At 32.6% G+C, this 18,982-nt stretch overlaps 9 protein-coding genes and 1 long non-coding RNA gene across 10 annotated transcripts; 6 read left to right on the top strand and 4 right to left on the bottom strand.

Annotated features, from left to right (window-relative positions):
- The first annotated feature begins 468 nt into the window (after positions 1 to 468).
- Su(z)12 (Polycomb protein Su(z)12) lies at positions 469 to 2,966 on the top strand. Its single transcript, XM_015937642.3, has 6 exons — positions 469 to 498; positions 604 to 683; positions 838 to 974; positions 1,043 to 2,342; positions 2,431 to 2,510; positions 2,610 to 2,966. The coding sequence occupies exons 1-6, from the start codon at positions 492 to 494 to the stop codon at positions 2,824 to 2,826; spliced, it is 1,821 nt and encodes a 606-aa protein (XP_015793128.2). The 5' UTR covers positions 469 to 491; the 3' UTR covers positions 2,827 to 2,966.
- An 89-nt stretch (positions 2,967 to 3,055) lies between these two features.
- Positions 3,056 to 4,680, bottom strand: LOC107369668 (uncharacterized). The gene is made up of 2 exons (XM_015937643.3): positions 4,187 to 4,680; positions 3,056 to 4,055 (listed from the first exon to the last, which is right to left on the bottom strand). Exons 1-2 carry the CDS (start codon positions 4,442 to 4,444, stop codon positions 3,450 to 3,452), a joined length of 864 nt encoding a protein of 287 aa, XP_015793129.1. The 5' UTR covers positions 4,445 to 4,680; the 3' UTR covers positions 3,056 to 3,449.
- Positions 4,681 to 5,111: 431 nt separating this feature from the next.
- pasi2 (Protein) lies at positions 5,112 to 7,649 on the bottom strand. The gene is made up of 4 exons (XM_015937626.3): positions 7,436 to 7,649; positions 7,131 to 7,346; positions 6,925 to 7,054; positions 5,112 to 6,375 (listed from the first exon to the last, which is right to left on the bottom strand). Exons 2-4 carry the CDS (start codon positions 7,323 to 7,325, stop codon positions 5,693 to 5,695), a joined length of 1,008 nt encoding a protein of 335 aa, XP_015793112.1. The 5' UTR covers positions 7,326 to 7,346; positions 7,436 to 7,649; the 3' UTR covers positions 5,112 to 5,692.
- A 6-nt stretch (positions 7,650 to 7,655) lies between these two features.
- On the top strand, positions 7,656 to 9,000 carry LOC107369651 (all trans-polyprenyl-diphosphate synthase PDSS2). The gene is made up of 2 exons (XM_015937625.3): positions 7,656 to 7,884; positions 7,971 to 9,000. The coding sequence occupies exons 1-2, from the start codon at positions 7,739 to 7,741 to the stop codon at positions 8,917 to 8,919; spliced, it is 1,095 nt and encodes a 364-aa protein (XP_015793111.2). The 5' UTR covers positions 7,656 to 7,738; the 3' UTR covers positions 8,920 to 9,000.
- Positions 8,993 to 10,890, bottom strand: LOC107369653 (guanine nucleotide-binding protein subunit gamma-e-like). Its single transcript, XM_089269028.1, has 2 exons — positions 10,213 to 10,890; positions 8,993 to 9,540 (listed from the first exon to the last, which is right to left on the bottom strand). The coding sequence occupies exons 1-2, from the start codon at positions 10,299 to 10,301 to the stop codon at positions 9,435 to 9,437; spliced, it is 195 nt and encodes a 64-aa protein (XP_089125154.1). The 5' UTR covers positions 10,302 to 10,890; the 3' UTR covers positions 8,993 to 9,434.
- Positions 10,891 to 11,352: 462 nt separating this feature from the next.
- Positions 11,353 to 13,138, top strand: LOC107369676 (uncharacterized). The gene is made up of 2 exons (XM_015937653.3): positions 11,353 to 11,634; positions 11,728 to 13,138. The coding sequence occupies exons 1-2, from the start codon at positions 11,552 to 11,554 to the stop codon at positions 12,050 to 12,052; spliced, it is 408 nt and encodes a 135-aa protein (XP_015793139.1). The 5' UTR covers positions 11,353 to 11,551; the 3' UTR covers positions 12,053 to 13,138.
- Positions 13,139 to 13,347: 209 nt separating this feature from the next.
- On the top strand, positions 13,348 to 14,280 carry LOC107369677 (zinc finger protein 593). The gene is made up of 2 exons (XM_089269027.1): positions 13,348 to 13,814; positions 13,900 to 14,280. The coding sequence occupies exons 1-2, from the start codon at positions 13,726 to 13,728 to the stop codon at positions 14,075 to 14,077; spliced, it is 267 nt and encodes an 88-aa protein (XP_089125153.1). The 5' UTR covers positions 13,348 to 13,725; the 3' UTR covers positions 14,078 to 14,280.
- Positions 14,281 to 15,147: 867 nt separating this feature from the next.
- Positions 15,148 to 15,914, top strand: LOC107369642 (SOSS complex subunit C). The gene is made up of 2 exons (XM_015937612.3): positions 15,148 to 15,289; positions 15,362 to 15,914. Exons 1-2 carry the CDS (start codon positions 15,259 to 15,261, stop codon positions 15,652 to 15,654), a joined length of 324 nt encoding a protein of 107 aa, XP_015793098.1. The 5' UTR covers positions 15,148 to 15,258; the 3' UTR covers positions 15,655 to 15,914.
- A 142-nt stretch (positions 15,915 to 16,056) lies between these two features.
- Positions 16,057 to 16,734, bottom strand: LOC107369643 (ragulator complex protein LAMTOR5). The gene is made up of 3 exons (XM_015937613.3): positions 16,608 to 16,734; positions 16,353 to 16,523; positions 16,057 to 16,250 (listed from the first exon to the last, which is right to left on the bottom strand). The coding sequence occupies exons 1-3, from the start codon at positions 16,640 to 16,642 to the stop codon at positions 16,193 to 16,195; spliced, it is 264 nt and encodes an 87-aa protein (XP_015793099.1). The 5' UTR covers positions 16,643 to 16,734; the 3' UTR covers positions 16,057 to 16,192.
- Positions 16,735 to 17,024: 290 nt separating this feature from the next.
- On the top strand, positions 17,025 to 18,142 carry LOC107369645 (uncharacterized). Its single transcript, XR_001570366.3, has 2 exons — positions 17,025 to 17,529; positions 17,691 to 18,142. It is a non-coding gene; the product is annotated as an uncharacterized LOC107369645 (long non-coding RNA).
- Positions 18,143 to 18,982: the final 840 nt, after the last annotated feature.

Here is an 18,982-nt window from a genome sequence, read left to right as displayed (position 1 = left end):
GTCAATGTAGAACAGGTCACTTCGATAAAAGCAAAAGATTCAGGAGGCAAAAGTAAATCTCTCTAGTATACAGCAATATATCTGAATATCATGTCCTGAATAATTATGCATAATCAATTGAAAATCATTTGTTCGTATTATTCACAGTTTTGTTATACTTTTCAATGTAAAAGATAGTTTTAGAACCAAATGTAAGAAAATTATTATTTTCTGTCTAACCTTTAAAATTGCAGTAGTTTTTCATTCCAATATTTTAAATTTATCATTCAGCTTGAATAATCCGCAAATAAATAAATAAAATAATTATTTGAGTTGAATTTATTTTAATTATGAATGAGAAAAAGCCATAAAAATTAGTCAAAATTGTTACATTCCTTAGAGATAGATGGCGCAAAAATTTTAACTCTATTACCTGTACAATGTAAAATAAGCCTTACTGAGCGCTACAAAAACCTTTTGTTTAGGTTTTTATACTTTGGGATATCAACAAAATGGATGGTAAGTTTTATTTAATTTTCCTTTAAACATTTAATCTGTTTTTGTTTAATACTGATTCTAACACAACCATTACTTGTATTTTACTGTGTTCCACCATGTTATTAGATGCTCAAATTGGTCCGCTTGCAACCATTGCAAAACCAACACAGATCTATCGCTATCTTAGGAATCGCCATCTCATCTCGGTAAGCTACTTATAAATGCATTCAAATTATTTTTCCTTGCCTCTTTGTTTCTTCTATACAATTTGTATCTATTTATCTTGTCATTTCTCTAATTCACTGTCAACTGAATCACACTTGACTTATTTTGGTTACTATTTTGTCGTTGTTCTTTTAGCCCATATTTCTCCATCGCACCCTTTCTTACATGAAGCATCGAATGTCTCGGTCTCATAAAGCCAGAAAAAACTTCAAAGTCGATTCTATTTACGTCCGGGTAGCTGCGAAAAATGATGATGATAATACTAGTGAAAGGTAATGAGTCTCTGTTTGTTCAACTTGCTTTTTCTCTAACCTGTATTTTTTTATTTATTCATTCACAGAAAAATCCAAAATCTGTCTATTGCTTGTGTTGGAGTATTTTCAAAAAACTTTGACAACAAAATGCGAGCTAACCTGGAACTGTCCTTAGTTAAATTCTGTCATAAGAAAAGAAATGATCCTCATTCACCTGTTAGTTCTGTTACAATTGGCAGCTGTGAAATTCCTATCAATCCGAATGATCAAGCGCCCACTCCAGTTACCTTGACAGTGCCAAAAGAATTTTTTAGTTTATCAAATGGGCAACTAGTCAAATATTACTCTCTCCATTTTAAAATCACTGCAACTAAATCATTTGTTAATGGAGAAACTAAAAGTGACGATAGTGATACTCCATCCTTTAAAAAGAGAAAAGTTTCTCATTCTGAAGAATTCACTAGAGAGTTAACAGTAATCGATCGTAATCATAAATGTGTTTTGACCAACGGAGAATATCAGATCGTTCTCGTGGAGGCTTCACAAGAAACAAACACTAGCCAAGTCAACAATCAGGTTAACAACCATAAAGTCTCATCGTGGGAATCTGTCTCACGAGCTCAAGATAACAGTGCTGTTGTTTTTGAAAAAGGCCCTGTATTAGTATTCCATTTAATGTGGACTGATAATCCTGGGAAATTACTTCTTCTCAATCTACCTCTTAGCTGCCCAAACAATGAAAATAATTCTTTACTCTACAATGGAGGAACACAAAATCAACTTCTAAAGAAAAACGGATTAAAAACATGCTCCAGTAGCTCTTCTGTTTCCAACTTGGATTTAATAGAAAAAAATACCAAAGCCAGTGGTAAAATAACTTATAGATTCCTCCATGGTGAAGTTGTGCTACAACAAACAAAATCAAGTCAAGACTTGAAGTGCCCATGGTGCTCTTTAAAATGTAAAGTGGTTATGTCTTTAATGCATCACTTGAAAAACTGTCACATGAGGTTCAACTTTTCACTCATTCCAGACCCAAAAGGGTATAAAATTAATGTTACCGTTAACGAAAACTTTGATGGTTCTTATGCGGGTAATCCATATGACCTTTCTCATCCGACTATTGGCCATGCATTCAGCAAAAAAGGTCCAGTTCGGAGGTCTCCTGTCACTCAACTCATTTATCTTAAACCAAAAAAGCTTTCACTGCCACAATTTGTTAAAACAGACGATCCTGATGGAATTATTTCCATTAGACCTTATATAAGAGGTCATAATAGACAATATTACCAATCCACAGATTGTTTTCCAATTAAACCTCAAGAAATTGATGAAGATAGCGAGGCTGAAATCGATCCGGAATGGATGAGAATAAAAACTCAATTGGTAATTATTTTTGTTTCAATTTTCAAAATTCTTTCAAGTTGTTTTCAATTAACTTCAATTTGTAACTGACTCTATTCTTTTATTGCAGATGATTGATGAGTTCACAGACGTGAATGAAGGAGAAAAAGAAGTTATGAAGTTATGGAATCTTCATGGAATGAAGCATGGGTTAGTATTTATATTATTGTGTTTGGCTTATTAGTTTACAAACTCCCAGCGCTATCATGTTTTAATTTATATTAATTTGTTCTTCTCATATTTGTACAGATATGTTGGTGACTGTCAAATTCCTGCAGCTTGTGAAAAATTTGTTGACCAGTACTGGCAGGAAATTTTCAATCGTGGTTTATACAAAAATTTCATTCTTCATTTAAACAATTTATTCGACTTTGGCATATTACCTGCTACTCACATGAGATCAGTTATTAAAAGACTGAATCAATATAGGAAGCAAATAATAAAAAAGCAAGAGTCGAATAAGTGAGCATGACTTTGATATTTTTTATTCTTTTTCATCATCATCATTTTAATATTATTTACTTATTTGCCACTGATTTCATCTAATGTCTTCAGTATTTGTCTTACCAAATAAACAAAATCGGTAATAACAATTTTTCCATCGAAGCTCTAATTCAAACTCAAAATTTCTTTCGTAATTTAATAATTTAACCAACTATATTTTCATCTAAATAATGTTATGATTACTGGATGAATCTCTTTTGAGTTTCATTTAATCCAAAAAGTATGAAGGTACACTTAAAGCAAATAAAATAAAATAAACTATTGCAAATAGATCAATTTTACAAAGTAACCATCATATTTGGTTAAAATTTCCTCAAATCAATTTTAAATTTAATTACGCGTTGTCACAATAAAAAAGAAAAAAAATTTGATGGAGAGTTGTTGATGAGGATGATAAGATAAGTCGGAACATGGGGGGCGAGAGAGATAGAGAGAGTGGAGAAGCGATGACGATTGAATAACATCATCATAGTTCTGTTTTCAGAGTTTTTGCTTGTTAAGTGTCTTTGTACACAATTTGGTTAATTTACTTATTATCACATCGTAACAAATTGTCAGTAAAGGAAAAAAGCTGAGAGATAATTTTCATTGAAATAAAAAATTTCTTTGGACTTGTTCTTTGATTTTTTTCTCGTAATGTTCAACGATTAATTTCAACTCTGCATTTTCATCGGCTAATTTTTCCTTAATAGATCTTTCTACAGCAAGACGAGCTTGCATCTCTTTCTCGATGGCCTCGGCCCGACTTTTTCTTTCTTGTATAGCTAATTCTTTGGCTTCCAACTCCGATTTACACTTACGGACAGTCTCTTCCAATTGTTCCTTCAGTCTAATATTCTCTGATTGTAGATCATCACTTTCACCAGGTGAGACAAGATTAGTAACTAACTGTTCAATTTTTTTCTGTGATTCACTGAATTCTTTAAACATAATGGTCAAAGATGAAGTTGCTGCATCAGCCTCTGCTTCAGGGTCTTCAATGGCAGCAACAGCAGCGGTTGTTTCACTTGGTGAATGGTCATCATTTGGACCTTTAATACCGTTCAGATCATCGACCCTTCGCTGTGACTCTATAATAATGCTACTACCGCTTGTAGGAGTGACAATACTTTCAACAGCAAATGAATAATCGACAAAAGATTCTTCCGGAGTGATTATTTCTTGGTGTATCACATTCTCTACTTGCGTAACCTGGTTGGATACAAAAAAGGAAAATATTAGAATGTAAAAAAATGATGCACAGATATTTCACTCAATAAGTAGTAACGAGTTGAACTGACTCTATGCGTTGAATGCAATAATATGACATGAAATTATCTCACCTGAGGTTGACTATTTCTTGAGTGGAGTCCTTCCAGCCGCACAATTTCATCATGATTGTTATCAACGTGATTATGTTTCAAAAAGTAGCCCACAACTTTACCATTATGTGTAGTTATTTTGGCATTGCAGCCACTTTTACGGCATTTCCAATAAACCTTTTCATCTCTACATTTGTTTTTACGGAACATAAATTCACCAGCAATGAGAGTCTCAGTGTTACGAGAATTTTTTATGTAACGGACTAAAGACATCTCCATTGGCCAGCTATTCCTATTTTGTTAGTATATGAAGGAGGGGAAAACACTTAGTTACAGAACAAGGTTTCAAACAGATTAACATGAACTTTTAATCAGTAGAGAAAGATTTTTAAGAATTCAGATTTAAAAGAGCAATTTTCGTAATAAAATATTAATTTATATTATACATTGACCATTTGGACTAAAGTATATTTAATTAGAGAAGCAATTATTTTTAGCAACCAGACGCATATCATGTACAAGCTTTAATGAACCAAGGTTTCATCAAAATCCATAAGATGGCGCTAATTCTATTTCCGCATAAAATTGATAATTCTTTTAATTCATAAATTCATTTGATTCTGGACCAAAAATTCAACTCCTATAAAAAGTTTGGAGAGAAAGAGCTTAAAGTGGCCATTGTTCAGTAAAGCTTCCAATCAGATCATTCTGAAAGTCTTTTGTAATGAAGCCTACCAATCTGCTGACTGGGATCGAGTTTGAATTACAAATCATAAATTGAAGTTCTGATTTTTTTTATTAAAATTTGAATCTTAATAATAGAATCATGAGAAAAAAGCTAAATAAAATTCAAGCTTTATAACTTGTGATGATTAGAATGCTGAAATGACATTTGACGGCTTGATGGATACTTTAAAGATGAGATGAAAATGAAACTTTTTGGTAATTAGACAATTTGACATATTTTTATTATTAACTTTGCGATTATAAAAATATAATAGATAAATGCCTGTGAAATCAAAGATAAATTTTAAATATATACAAACGAAGAAAAAGAGTGTGATTGTGTGTGTGTTAGGTATGCTCATGTGAAAAATGGAGGGAATGAAATTGATAAATTCAGCTGAACTGGAAAATCAAGATACAGATAGCTGTCAAGAGATTCAATTTGGACGGTATACTTTAAATTCCAAGGTCACAGTTATTTAAATTATAGTTAACACGAGTTTGTTCCAAGGCATCGAAAAATTGGCAGAAATGAACAAAGTTGAAAATGCAGAAATATTTTGATTGACGTTAATGTGATCTATGTTTACACATTCAAACTAATTGATTGGTAAATTTGAAACAAAAGTGAAGGCATTGGTGGACGAATTTGTATATATTTTGAATGCGATTGAAGCGTATTATGTCTTAACTTTGATTAACGTTAATAGTTATCGATGAAATGCATGATGATGTCGATGAAAGTGATGAACATGATAATGACAAAGGTAATAATTTTGATGATAATGATCTAAAATTAGATCAAATCGGCGCTGTCGATGGTGTCGATCCTCGTCCACCAGAGAGTGAACCACCCCCTAAGGAGCCTTGTGCAGATCTTGGCGTTGAGAATGTCCCGTTTGGATTGAGATTCAAGCTGAAAGCGGCCAATGGTATGGAACTAGCAGAAGGTGGATTACCAAGACGAGGCGATGGTTGTGGATAATAATGGTTATAGCTTTCTGATGAAGCATGAGAACCTCTGAGGGCTGTTGGTGTACCCTGGATAGAAGTATTGGGTGATGGGTTGGTCGTTAAATGAGGTCCCCTATATGAGTCGAGCGAATGATGAGATAGAGTTCGAGAAGCGTTGAGTGAGCTTATGGTACTCATTTTAAGTTTGGCCATATCCTCCAAATGAGTAATAGTATTTAATTCTTGATAATTGGAAACAATAACGAGAAAAGCGAAAACATTCAAAACGGATGCAAAAAGCCAAATAAGCAGCATCATTTGATGATAAGTGAAAAACAAATCATTTGCAATCGATTGAAACATGGTTGCACATGTACGTATAATAATGAAAATGGACATCGCTCTAAGCCAATTTTTAAATTTAGCTTCCTGTTCCTTTTTTAGAGCTGGAATCAATATTATTGAAGATATCAACAGGTAGATTGATATTAATATTAACAGCAAAGAGCATGCTATCAAAGAGCGCCGGACTGAGTTTGACAAATGGAGGGCCATGGTGATGAATAGAATGAATAGTCATTGTTATTTATTAGAAGAATTTTAGTTTTTAGATTTTGATCGATAATTTCAAGGTGTTGCATTTCGAAAAGAGGAGAAAAAAAATGTAAGAGAAGAGAAAAAAATTAGAAACTTAGATTGATAAAGGAGTCAGAATGAAAATCAACTTCAAAAGCCTGGAATTCTTAGGAATATTTACAAATGATTAGGTCAATTCTCTAAATCAATTTTCTATGAAACATATACATATCTGATTTATAAGTTATTTAATCGAAACACTGTAGAGCACTGAGAAAGACAAATTAACTTGACTACCTTTCCCAACTTTTCAAGTAAAAATTCTGAAAGATAAGAAATGTTTAGATGTGCTTTGTAGATATTGACATTACTTAAGATTCATAAGTTGCTTTGAAATTATGCTGATTCGATTTAGCTATTTCGAATGTATTTCCTAAGAGAACTTATTCACAATTATGAGGTTGATTTTCAGTCGAACTAAATAGTAAAAAATAGATACTAACTGTGCTCATTCCCACTGTAAACAAAGAGAAAACTGATACCAACGCTTCTGAAATGCCTTGAACCGGGAGCAGCTTCAAACAAACAGTATGTATCAAATACTGCTAATGCTATTTGAATTATACTTTCAACCTATAATAAAAAGTAAAAGATTGTTAAAAAGATATCTAAGACTGAAAAAGTTATCAATTAAAAAATAAAGACCTACCAGAGTATATATTGCAGCAATATAAGAACCCTTTTGGAGATCGGTAAAAAATGCAGTTTCAATAAGTGGTTTTCTTTGCCACCATTTAGGTTCTAATTTTCTCGATCCAGGTAGACTGTGTGTTATTGTAGCTCTAGATCGATGCGAGGCCAGTGAAGTGGTCGATCGACTTCCATAAATACTCTGCGGAGCCATCAATGTAACTAAATAGTTACACTAGCAAGAAAAGTATAAAAATAAAGAATGTCAGACATAAAAAAGGTAAGATTTACAGTTGAATAGAGGTAAAGAAAAGTAGAACTTACCCTTTAAGGGCGACCAGAATCAAACCAATGTATATCCTAACTTGAAGATACGTGTGGCTTAATTATCGAATAAAAAGAAATAAAATTAAAAATAAATAGTTGCACAAAAAAACAAAACTAAAGATAATTAAAAATAATTTTGAATCAACTTAAAAAAGCCTTGCCCCAAACAACAAAATATCCGATACCAAGGATCAGATACTGTCAGATCTCAATCCATTTTTGTCAATATTATTTTGTTTTTTGTGCAACTTTTTTCGATCTCATTATTTATTTGAGTAAATTTAGAACATTTTACTCACAATGTTCAAAGTATTAAATTCAATAAAAAGAAGTCAGGAGCTCGTCCACAGTTCGTTGATGGCTCTGAATCAAACAAGACATGGAGTGATAGACCAGTTACGGCAAGTGTACGGAGATCAACATCATCCTCTATTAGAGGAAACTGCGTGAGTTTTAATATTTCATGTTCTGTCCTACTTATATTAATTGTAATTTTCCTCCTTTTTTTCTTCATATTTACTTTATTTTACAGAGCAGCATACGATAATAATGTTAACATTCAAATAAGAGAGCTGGTACTCCTGTTGATATCTAAAATCACCCACGAATATCAACGTGATTCTAAAGCAGAATCACCTCTTATTGATCACCAAGAGATTGTGCATAAACAATTAATTTTAACCGAGATTATTGAATTAATTTATAAGACAAATTTACTACACAAATCTATTGCAAATCATCGAGTTGGTACATCAAGGTTAAGACCTGAAGATTGGAATATTCATTACAACAACAAATTGGCAATACTTTTTGGAGATTATTATGTTGCCCGGGCTTGGGCTTCTCTCGGACGACTTCGGTCAATTGATGTGAATCTTTTGATGTCCCAAGGTATCAGTGATTTTACTGAAGGACAATTTATTATGCAAACTGATGTTCAATTACCAGTTACTCCGATCCAATCATTAACCTTAAAAGCAAAAGACAACCCAATCAAAGATTGGGAGAGACGGCATTATCTTATGCATGCAAGTTTACCTGGACATGCTTGTCAGTCAATTAGTACAGTTGCTGGATTAAATTTATTCCTCCAAGAGGCTGCTTTTAAATTTGGTAAAAATTTTAGTTTCTGTTGGCAGATACTAACAGAAATGGAACCATTTCTATCTAATTTACATTCTTCATATTCAAAATCTTCTGAACTAGTCATAGATCTCAAATCACTACCAGTTTTACTTCATGTCCAAGAATCAATCAACAAACCTGTTGAGAAACTTTTTCTTGACTCTAGCTCAAACAATCGTGGAACGTTGAATGTTATTGAATTGTATAAATCCATTACTGGAGGATTAATCATCGAACAGATACGCGAAATCAAGAATCGCTATGCCGATGAGGCATTAAATGCAATCGAATGTTTTACAAAGTGTAATGCTTCAAGTGCCTTGATAGATATTTTAAATGTAATAAAGGAATCATAGTTTAAAACACTTAACTGCTCAAAAATTACAAATATGTAAAATAGTGCGAACATGAATAAATAGTGAAAATAAATTTGTTAACAGTTATTTAACCTTTATTTATTAGAAGCAATCTCATTTCATAATTTAGATAGGAAAAAAATGAAAAGTGAAGGAAGGTCTTTATGAAGGTTTTTTTGTCTTAGGAAGTGAGGTCTAATGAAGATTCAAATGATGTTTTTAATTTTGTTGAGAAATGATGGATCTGATGAATTACTGTACTTCGCATATCGGTTATCTTTCCACATGAATTGAAAGGAAACATCCTAACGGAGGTAATTGAATCTGAATAGTTTGGTTTGTCCTTTTTTGGTTGTTAAAAATGGATTATTAATGTGTCGTTAATAATAATAATTATAATTATCGTAGAAGTAATAGTAGAAGCAGTTGTAGACAGAATTGTTGGTGGTGGTAGATGTGTTGGTTTTGGTGTGAAAATTGGTCAAAGTTAAAAGTTGTTAGATTTTAACCGATTGTTACATTACATTGCATTTTCCTTTTTCAGCCCATGGATTGTTTTTCTTGTCCGGCGCATGAATCAATGGATCAATTGGCTCATTCTCTTCGATATAATCCCGCAATCTAAACGAAAGTAATAAGAGAGATTAATGATTTGGCTTTTTTAAATAGTTGTTCCAGCTTGATGAGTATTGTACAAATTGGCATTTGATTGATGACCAGCTAATTCAGTTATTTGGTCAGTCAACTAATGGATTGTCAAATGTATACATGTTGATTATATTTGGTAATGTCTGTCAGTCAATAGAAGAACAATGTTAAAGCTAAGCATTTTAATGTATGGATCAAATCACAATACTTTTTTTCATTGGTTGAACTTGATTCGCTTAAAATCAATGTTACGAAGAATGTAAAAGGATTTGGACACATTAAAGAAACTGAAGCCATAGAAAGATGAAGATGCAAGTGAATAGCTGAAGCAGTTTGCGATGAATCGAATGCACTGATACTAATCCAATTAAGACAAGGCAAGAAAGAAACAAATCAATCGTTGTTATTAACTAATTTCAGAGGATAGGAATTGCAAATTATTAAAATTAAATGCACATCTAATCAAATCTATTTTAAAACAATGAGATTTCAATTTTCAAACTCAGGATTGAGCAAATCCAGCGGAGTAAATAGACGGTTAATCAACACATTGTAACCTGTTCATCTGTGGGTGCGAATCAATCAAATGCAAATTTTGTAACAGAAAAATATGCTTTAGATAACAAACAATCAAAGTTGACTTACGCTTGAATTGACTTAGAAAGAGGCCATCGCTCCATTTGTGCTTGAATTCTCATGTTTTCAATTTGTTTTTGCAGTGTATCTTTATCCATTGTTTTTTGAAGGTTGGAGACACTTTATATACTATTGAGAGAAAAGGATGATTCGATGAACACCTTGGTTTCCAAAAGAAAGCAGTGAATTAATGGAAGGTATCAGATTTGTTTTAAGAGATGAAACAATTGTTATGTAAGCAAGAGTAGGAAAGATGTTTGAATGGAGATCCTAGTTGCAACAAAATTACAATAAAAAAAGAACACTAAAGATGATTTGTTTGTTATACTGAAACAAATGTGCTTGGGAAAAATTTAAATGGACAGATAAATAGAGAAGAAGAAGAAGAAGAAGGGAGAAAGAGAAAAAGAGAGAGAGGAAGAGAGATAGAGAGAATAAAAACAAAATTAAAAATGGTTGTGACTTAGTATTGACTATTTATTGTAAGACAAAATGAGTTGGATCAGCGAGCCTTCAAGCTTCACTTTCAAACTGTCACTTTCCTTATGTCGATTGGTGGTTTACCGGAACAACTGGATAACAGGTAATGACATAAGAGGAATAAAAAATCTTCATAAAGATTTACAGTAGATGTAGATGAAAAAAACGATGATGTCTAGTGCAAAATGGCTTGTACAGGCTTGTAAAAATTTTAGACAGACTCTGTTAGCTCTGTTAGACTCTGGTTTATCCTCTCTTTCTCTCTTTCTCTACGCCCAGTTCTTACTTTTCCTAGCGCTTCAGTTCCTATGATGCTGGGATCCAATTCAACTGAATTGATCTTAAATAAAATACTTTTCCTTGTGCCTTCAATAAATTTCTATGAGAATTGTTGAGGAATGATATTTATTGGATCAAAATTGCATGATTTAAATCATAAAATCTCTCAAGGTGGATAAGAATATGGTAGAAATAATTTAAAGGATAAAAGCAATCAAATTGAATGTCAATTAAAAAAATTATTAACGGATTCTGGTATCAATACAGGATTTGATTCGATAAGATTCGAAACCTGTTATCTGGATATGTTGCTAGGTTTTTGTTGTCGGTTGCTAATGCTATAGATTGGGTTTTTAAATTGACTTGTATTTTAATTTATTCAATAGGCAAAGATAGTTATAAGGATTGCAATTTGAGGGGTTCTACTGTAATTGTTTTCAACAGATGAATGTTGTTAAAAATTTGATTAACAGTCTTTTTTAGGTAATTTTAATTCTGGTCCCAATCAATTTAATCTCCTAAAGGTGTTCAACAGATCATCATTTCTATTGCCTAATAACATCAAAAGTGTATCCAACCTTCAAAAACAATGTCAACAACATTAAATATGACTATTGTACCTGATGATGATGATTTACCCGGACAAGGATTTGTATCGTGTCAAGCTTGCTCGTAAGTTTAATTACAATAAACTGGACTATTTAATTAGTTAACCTGGTCTTTTTATTGCCAACAAGTTTAACGTTAACTGTTTCTCAATCTTAGGCGCCACTTCATTGATCAACAAGCATTAGATAAACACATTAGAAATGTCAAAACTCGAGATATTGATCATAGGATATCGGTTAATGGACGGCGAAGACGACGACGAAATGATAAATTAAATTCAGTTAAAAGAGCTTTGTTTATTGATGGAAATTTGCTGGAACATCATCGTAAAACGTTTGAATTTCTTAAGAAAGAAATGACCAAGATTGAAGACGAGCAATGTGCAAAATATAATTTTGACTTTAAAAATGAAAAACCTCTAGATGGTAATTATGATTGGGTTAAAACGGACAAATCTGCATCCAAAACATCAACAAAGTGACATCTCTTGAAAAACTTTTTTTTTGATTGTTTAACTTAAATATTGAATTTTTTCGACTTCTCTTGTCTGAAAAAATTGTAAATTTTAACAAAATTCATTATACTTCATAGTCATTGTTGCATCGTTAAATTATCAACTATCAACTTATCATGGAATCAATTATTTTTAATTTTAATTTTAATTTTAAATGTTAATTTCAAGTTAACTTATCATAAAGCAATAAAATTTAATTAACTGCAAGGTTAAACAGGTTAAATTAAATTGCAATACTTTAATTTCAACTTAACCATTCAAACAGAACATCATTTTTCCAACAAGTTATAATATTTAGTTTAACTTTTAAAATTGAGTGATCCTATGGATGATGATTATTAATGAATCAATATAGATTCATTGGCTTCCAATCCAATCAACTAAACGACATTTTGGTTCCTTTCCGTTTGGAAGTAGACGGTAACGATAAGCTTTCTGATTCACTCATATCTGAACATCCTTCTATCAATGGATCATCCAATATGGAACTAGAAGGGAGTGGACTAGATGTATCCATTCTTTCATCAATACGATAAGGGTTATCATCATTTGGAGAAGCAAGCTGCTGACGCTGTTGAAACTGATGCATTCTATGGCGGTCTAAAGAATGAGTATCGTGAGGCATGAGAGTACGATTCTTTGAAAGTCTCTCTTTCAATGTTTGTTCGGTAAAATGTTGAAAGCCTTCTCGAAAAACAGGAGTTGAAACTGGAGTAGCGGGTAAGCTTGAACGAAATATGGTTCCCTTTGGTAAATCTGGGTATGCAACAGCATTCAAACCTAGCATGAATGATTCGGTGTGCAATTTTTGAAGATGGCGAAATCGTGAGCTGAACATGTTGGATATAAAAATACCCGAGCTGCAGCGACGAGCAGACAGCATAAGATTGGTGGGCACATTTGGCTCACTCTCAGTAAGCTTAAATCTTGGTCTGGTTGTCATCCAATCAGTTCAATCAACATGTAATCACTGAAGTAAATAACACATAGTTCAACGAAATTGTATTTTAATCAAATTGTATGCACATTTGCGAAAAAATTGCACAAACCAAAGGCTCTGGGAAAAAATTATCAACGACAATATTACTAAAATAAAATTAGACTCTTGCGATTTCAGCCATATAATGATACACTCAGCTGGTACAATATTGATTTTCCATGAGTAACTTTTCTTACCGTGAGATGGCAACGTCAATCTACCCTAAATCGAAATTGATTTAAATTTTTGGACCAAAATGCCTTTCAACTTTAATCTAAACTTGCGATTCAATCAGTGCTCACCATTTCAATAATAGATTGCGATTGTTTAAAAACACTTTAAAAAGCTATCTGATCGTTTTTTTTATCATAAACAATTCAAGATATTTTCAATATTCCATGTGTAAAAGAAAATACCTTTTTTCCTGAGCACGTTTACTCATCTTATCTCAAAATTTCAAACAAATCATCTTTAGTGTTTTTTATATCGTTATTTTGGTGTTAAATTTTGGACCCTTCGGCTCTTATTGAAAAACAACAGTTGTCTCATCTTGAAAAAAATCTGATACCCTCCATTATTTCGGCGCTACCTTCTTGCAACTAAGGTTTTCATCAAATTTTCCTTTTCTCTAAATAAAAAGTGTCTTCAACCTTTGTAGAAAATGGCAACGCATGTAAAAACATTTCAAATACCGACTGAGCCTGATGATGATTTCCCTGGACAAGGGTTGTTTCCATGCCAAGCTTGTTCGTAAGTTGCATTACAAGACACTTGACTTTTTGAAGTGTTACTCCTTTTATCGGCAAATTTTACATTCACTTTTTTTTATTATTAGGCGCCACTTCATTGATGAACAAGCATTAGATAAACACATCCGAAGTAAAGCCCATAAGAAAAGGTTAAGAGAGTTGAAAGAACCTGCTTATACTCATGCCGAAGCGGAAGCGGCTGGTGGACTCGGTAACTTTATTCCTCCCAAAAGGAGGAAAACATCTAATATGGAAGTTTCATAGAAATCCCTTTAATAGCGACAATTACAATATGTTTTCAGCTCTTTCATTCACTTTGATGACTAAATTAAAAGATTATTCAAGTATAAATTTGATGATCGATTGCCTCTACACTAACCCAATATTTATTCAAGAATATTTCGACTGTAATTATTTTTGTAAACTATCACCCGTTTCTGCGATAATGAAATTATTGGTTTCATCAATTCGTCAGTGAAAGAATTTTTTACCATCTTCATTATAGCCGCACCACTTAATTCATCGTGTCAAGTTTTCGATTATTGTCTGCCTTTGGTAAACATACAACCATCAACATCTCCAGTATCGGTGTTTTTTCCAAGAATAATTTCTGTATCTATAGACTTACTTTGATAACTCTGCTCAACCTTGATTTTGGAAGTTGAATTCACGATAATTCTTTGAATCGCTGTGACAGTTTCCTTACTATTCTCTATCATCTCTTCATCTATCGATTGAGCACTTTTGACATATCCGTCTACAACAAGAGCACCTATTATGATAAGAAACCTAGTTATAAGCCTTCAATTGCGCTTCAATCAATTTCATTTCTATCTGATCTTTTCATTTTCGCGGGAGATTAACAATTGATTATCATTATGAGGACCATTGAACTTGTTAAAATTTATGCTCTGATAATAATCTATGAAACACTCTAGAAGTAAGTTAGCAAGTCAATAGAAGTAAGTTTGTAATGAGTTTATTCTCAGTAGGTAAAATCCAATGGTACCCTTGATAGAATCAAAAATAATTTGCAATAAATCAATGCAAATTAAATTTAAAAGCGCGCTTCAGCTTTAACTCCGGACCTCGGTTAAATAATTGAGCCGCTGGTTACCGGAACACTTTAATTTCAATTACTGACCATTGGCTGGCTTATTATTGTCAAGCTTTAGAACCTTTGTTGATTTTCCATGAATCTATATTGATATACGCTTAATTTATTATTTTTTTGGTGAAATACAATTACACCGACTAATTGTAATGATTTAAAAGAACCGATACTTATATACGTGATACTTGGATCTTATTAGATCTGATATCATATGTTTAACTCGATAAGGAAAAAACAATACTGACCGTTTAAATTTGTTTTGGTCATCTTTAGTTTTGATCAACTGGTGTATTACTTGGACCACCTGAAGTTTATTCAATTATTCAGATAAATGTCTTTTCAAGGGCCAAACCCTCGTCAAGGTAAATACATGAATAAACATTAATTTGTCTTCAATATTTTATAATAAAATCGGTTTGTATTTTGAATTTTAGCTGTGGACCGTATTAGAGCATTGGAGGATGTCCAGAAGAAGCAACAGTTGCTGAAACAAAGCCAATTAGTAGGTCAAGCCTCAGTCACCAATAATCCCGGAACTAATCAGGCTTTCATAGATACCAACTATAGTATCAATATGACCAATAACAACATGAGCTTAGGAAGCAATAATAGCAATCAACGAGAAAGGAGTGCTTATCATGCCCATCAAAATACTTTTGGCTATTTTATAACTCAGGATTCTGCTTTTGGTAATTTAATTCTGCCTGTTTTACCTAGATTTACATGATCATCTCAAAAACGCTCTCTCACCTTGCTTTCATTGTTATCAAGAATCCATGATGAATATTATTCATTTTAGATCTCTATGATACATTAGTTTATCAATTCCACATAGCGCCAGTAAATTCTCTGTAATTCATCGACCTTTATTTTCGCATCATTCTTGTTGGAAACTTTCAGTTGGCTCACAGTCTGCTTTCAGCATAGCTAAGCAGTAGATGTACTTGCTATTTATGTATTTTTGAGGCTAAACTTGTAATCTACTGACACTTTCTGTCTCCTTTATTCGATTTATTTGTGATAACATGATCATATTCCATATTCTTGGCATAAATTTGTTAACTTTACGTCGCGTAAACTTGTTTATCAACAATATGGATTGTTGTCCAATGATGAAAATGAGCACTAATTTTATTATCTGAACATAGATATTTTTAATGCATGAAACAAAAGGATAACCTCATGTAGGTGGAGGCTCATCGATGGTTCATTAATAAGCGAGTTTTGTTTGAAAAATATTGATGTACATGCTTTAAACATCAGGTTTATTTAGTTTTATAAATTGTTGTAACAACATTTCCTTTGCCTTGAATAAGAATACGTCTGAATAGATGAGAAGAAGAGAATAGAAAAACAAATCAGTGAATTTCATAGGGAAAATGAATAAAAAGGAACAATGATTAACAAGATAATTGTGAAACACACCCTTTATCCGTTTCCAATTCTACTACTGGGTCATCTTCTGTATCTAATAATTTGGCCGAATTTGCAATGGCAGAAAAGATTCCGGAAAGATTTTCATTGATTCCTTCAGATTGTAAACACAAGCCTTTGTTATCAATTGCCATGAATCCTTTAACTTTGGGCCTAGACAAACTGATACGGCAACAGAGGGAAGAAAAAAAAGAGCTCGTAAACACAGTGAACAAGAGGAAATGGAATAAATTTGGCTGAACTTACACTTCATTAGATATCTCGACAAGACCTGATTCCATACTAGTTAGACAATTTAACTTTAATCAACGGTGAATACGTTCTGCAAAAATTTTAAATCTTTGTTTAAAAGGAACAAGACAGTCCATCGACAGAAGTTTGATTTTTTATTGTAAACATTTGTAAATAGCTGTAACCATGGAGTTATTTCACTTTTGGCGGTTAGTTTATACTTGAAATAAATAAAATACAGTAAAACCTCGGTTATTTTATACCTCAGTTATTTTATATTTTACATAGCGTGAATCTAGCAGCTAGGGAGCACAAGTTTCTCCCCCTTCGGTCATTTACAAAGATTTAAACTAATTTTTTGTTACGCCATCTCTTGTTTTCTTAAAATACCCAGCATAACAAAAATATAAAATAACCGAGGTTTCACTGTAGTGTAAAAAGATGTTGATAAACACATAACATGACCGAAAAATCATTCTGCTCTCAACATAAAACAGACGCAATATTAATTTCAGAACCCTTATTGATTTGTAAACAAGAATTTCGGCAAATTCAGATCTTTTCATGGACTTCCCATACAAAAAGCTTCACCAATTTTGAATTTACCAACAGAAAGGTTAGCAACGGACCCAATGGATTAGTGACTCATAATCCCGAATTTTCTTACGAGCACATGGAACTGTTCAACACCTCAACAAAAGTGGAAAACGTGCTGGAATAAACCGGCCTAGGAATTATTAATGTGGAAGTTTGTTTCAAACAAAGAACACACGTAAAAGATACTCGGATATTCCACGCTTATCGATTAGCGAGTAGAATTTGAGAAAATTTACTAACAGAAAGGTTAGCAACTGACTCTATGGATTAGTGACTCATAATCCCGAGATTTCCTTACGGGCAAAAGGAACTGGTCAACACCTCCTAAAATCACCCAAATGTGAGTATAAAAAGGAAATGTAAATACCATTGAAGACATTCAGTCTCTTCTAAACTATTTCAAGTCCACCTGATTTTGAACGAACTGTTTGTGTCAATTACTTTCTCTGTTCCAAAATGTCAAAATTATTAAGTTTCCTTCTTTTGTGTATCTATTTTCAGTGTACCCTTGGTTTCCATTTGGAGAAAACAAAAGGGAAACATGTAATTTCCGCCTCAACAGCTGAAGGAATCAAGAAAAAGTCCGAAGTGGCTGGTTTAATATCTGGTACTTCACTCGGTGTCGCCAAAGCAGCAATGAAAAAGCCTATTTTTATTGAAAAAGAGACTGTTTATTTTAAAAAAGTGGCTCCAGAAAAACCCAAATACAAGGTGGTTTGGGTCGAACAAAAAGTGCCAATCATGACCCAAGAGCCAGCAACTCCTATGGAACTGTACAAAAAAGAAACAAAGGTACAGGTAAAAAAAACCAATCTCTTAAAATTAAGTGTGAAGCCTTATATAAAAGGCTATTTCAAAGGTAAAACCTTTGGAAAAATTTTAGGTTAATTATATGAACACCAACAAACTTGTATTTAAAATTATATTAAATAAATAATTTTCTTTATTATAAATTTACATTGTTTTCATATTGTATTATTCGAGCTGAACCGGTATCAAAAAGACGAGCATTTCTATTTGCATTGCTTTTATAATTTACTCATATCTTAATTTTCAGATATTTTAAGAACCATTGCTATTACAATTTGTTTATTTAAAATTTTTGTCCCAATAAACGGCCATGCTGGAAACCATTTGACAGCAACATTAAGGAACAGCTGAGCCAATATCAACAAGACGTGCATTTCATTTCACACTTGACATCGTTATTTTTTTCAACTGAAATTTCATCATTCAGGTTTTCAATTGTCGGTGAAATCTTGAAATCGGTCAATTCACAAATTGATTTGCTAGTTGGAAGATTATTATTGCTTATAGATACAGTACGACGACACTTGCAGAGACAAAAGGATAACAATATGATCGCAACGCAGATTGATGATGCATATATTGTTTTCGCACTGAGAAACTGTTGGCATTTATTTAAATTTGTATAATCTGGACAGTTGTATGTTAGGAAGGCAGAGAGTTTATTCAACTTTGATGAAGGAGAACTGCAATTAGCAACATGAGAATCAAGAAGACACTGTTTCAGAATCATTGTCTTACAACATTGACTTTTCATGGAGTCCAAAAAATCAATCTTTTTAACTTTGGAATGGCAATGTTTAGCAATCATATTGACATGTGATGAACAATCTGATGACACTGAAGAGACGCTATATGATGAGAGTGCAGATAAATTTGGTAGTGATGGAGTGACAGTTGAATATACGAAATGGTTGAGCACAGTCGAAATGAGTAGGCCATATTTGTAGACAGGAACACATGAAGGCATATTTCAAAGATTGCAC

Source organism: Tetranychus urticae, chromosome 3, assembly GCF_039701765.1.
Source record: "Tetranychus urticae isolate SD_2017Ah chromosome 3, NJAU_TeUrti_SD_1.0, whole genome shotgun sequence".
NCBI classification, from domain to species: Eukaryota; Metazoa; Arthropoda; class Arachnida; order Trombidiformes; family Tetranychidae; genus Tetranychus; species Tetranychus urticae.
Note: the sequence above shows the minus strand (reverse complement) of the source record. Positions and strands in the feature narration are given on the sequence as shown.

Bases quoted from the DNA above. Each gene is read 5' to 3' on its own strand.
- LOC107369642 (XM_015937612.3), top strand. From the start codon at position 15,259: ATGTCTTTTCAAGGGCCAAACCCTCGTCAAG. The intron at 15,290-15,361 runs GTAAATACATGA...TTTGAATTTTAG, and splicing joins AGGGCCAAACCCTCGTCAAG to CTGTGGACCGTATTAGAGCA.
- LOC107369643 (XM_015937613.3), bottom strand. From the start codon at position 16,642: ATGGAATCAGGTCTTGTCGAGATATCTAATGAAGT. The intron at 16,524-16,607 runs GTAAGTTCAGCC...TTGCCGTATCAG, and splicing joins GTCGAGATATCTAATGAAGT to TTTGTCTAGGCCCAAAGTTA. The intron at 16,251-16,352 runs GTGTGTTTCACA...TCATCTATTCAG, and splicing joins GAATTGGAAACGGATAAAGG to ACGTATTCTTATTCAAGGCA.
- pasi2 (XM_015937626.3), bottom strand. From the start codon at position 7,325: ATGGCTCCGCAGAGTATTTATGGAAGTCGATCGACCACTTCACTGGCC. The intron at 7,055-7,130 runs GTAGGTCTTTAT...TTTTTATTATAG, and splicing joins TTGCTGCAATATATACTCTG to GTTGAAAGTATAATTCAAAT. The intron at 6,376-6,924 runs GTTAGTATCTAT...TGTCAAACTCAG, and splicing joins TTACAGTGGGAATGAGCACA to TCCGGCGCTCTTTGATAGCA.
- LOC107369677 (XM_089269027.1), top strand. From the start codon at position 13,726: ATGGCAACGCATGTAAAAACATTTCAAATACCGACTGAGCCTGATGAT. The intron at 13,815-13,899 runs GTAAGTTGCATT...TTTTATTATTAG, and splicing joins TTTCCATGCCAAGCTTGTTC to GCGCCACTTCATTGATGAAC.
- LOC107369676 (XM_015937653.3), top strand. From the start codon at position 11,552: ATGTCAACAACATTAAATATGACTATTGTACCTGATGATGATGATTTA. The intron at 11,635-11,727 runs GTAAGTTTAATT...TCTCAATCTTAG, and splicing joins GTATCGTGTCAAGCTTGCTC to GCGCCACTTCATTGATCAAC.
- LOC107369651 (XM_015937625.3), top strand. From the start codon at position 7,739: ATGTTCAAAGTATTAAATTCAATAAAAAGAAGTCAGGAGCTCGTCCAC. The intron at 7,885-7,970 runs GTGAGTTTTAAT...TTTATTTTACAG, and splicing joins CCTCTATTAGAGGAAACTGC to AGCAGCATACGATAATAATG.
- LOC107369653 (XM_089269028.1), bottom strand. From the start codon at position 10,301: ATGGATAAAGATACACTGCAAAAACAAATTGAAAACATGAGAATTCAA. The intron at 9,541-10,212 runs GTAAGTCAACTT...ACTTTCGTTTAG, and splicing joins CTTTCTAAGTCAATTCAAGC to ATTGCGGGATTATATCGAAG.
- LOC107369668 (XM_015937643.3), bottom strand. From the start codon at position 4,444: ATGGAGATGTCTTTAGTCCGTTACATAAAAAATTCTCGTAACACTGAG. The intron at 4,056-4,186 runs GTGAGATAATTT...GTATCCAACCAG, and splicing joins CAAGAAATAGTCAACCTCAG to GTTACGCAAGTAGAGAATGT.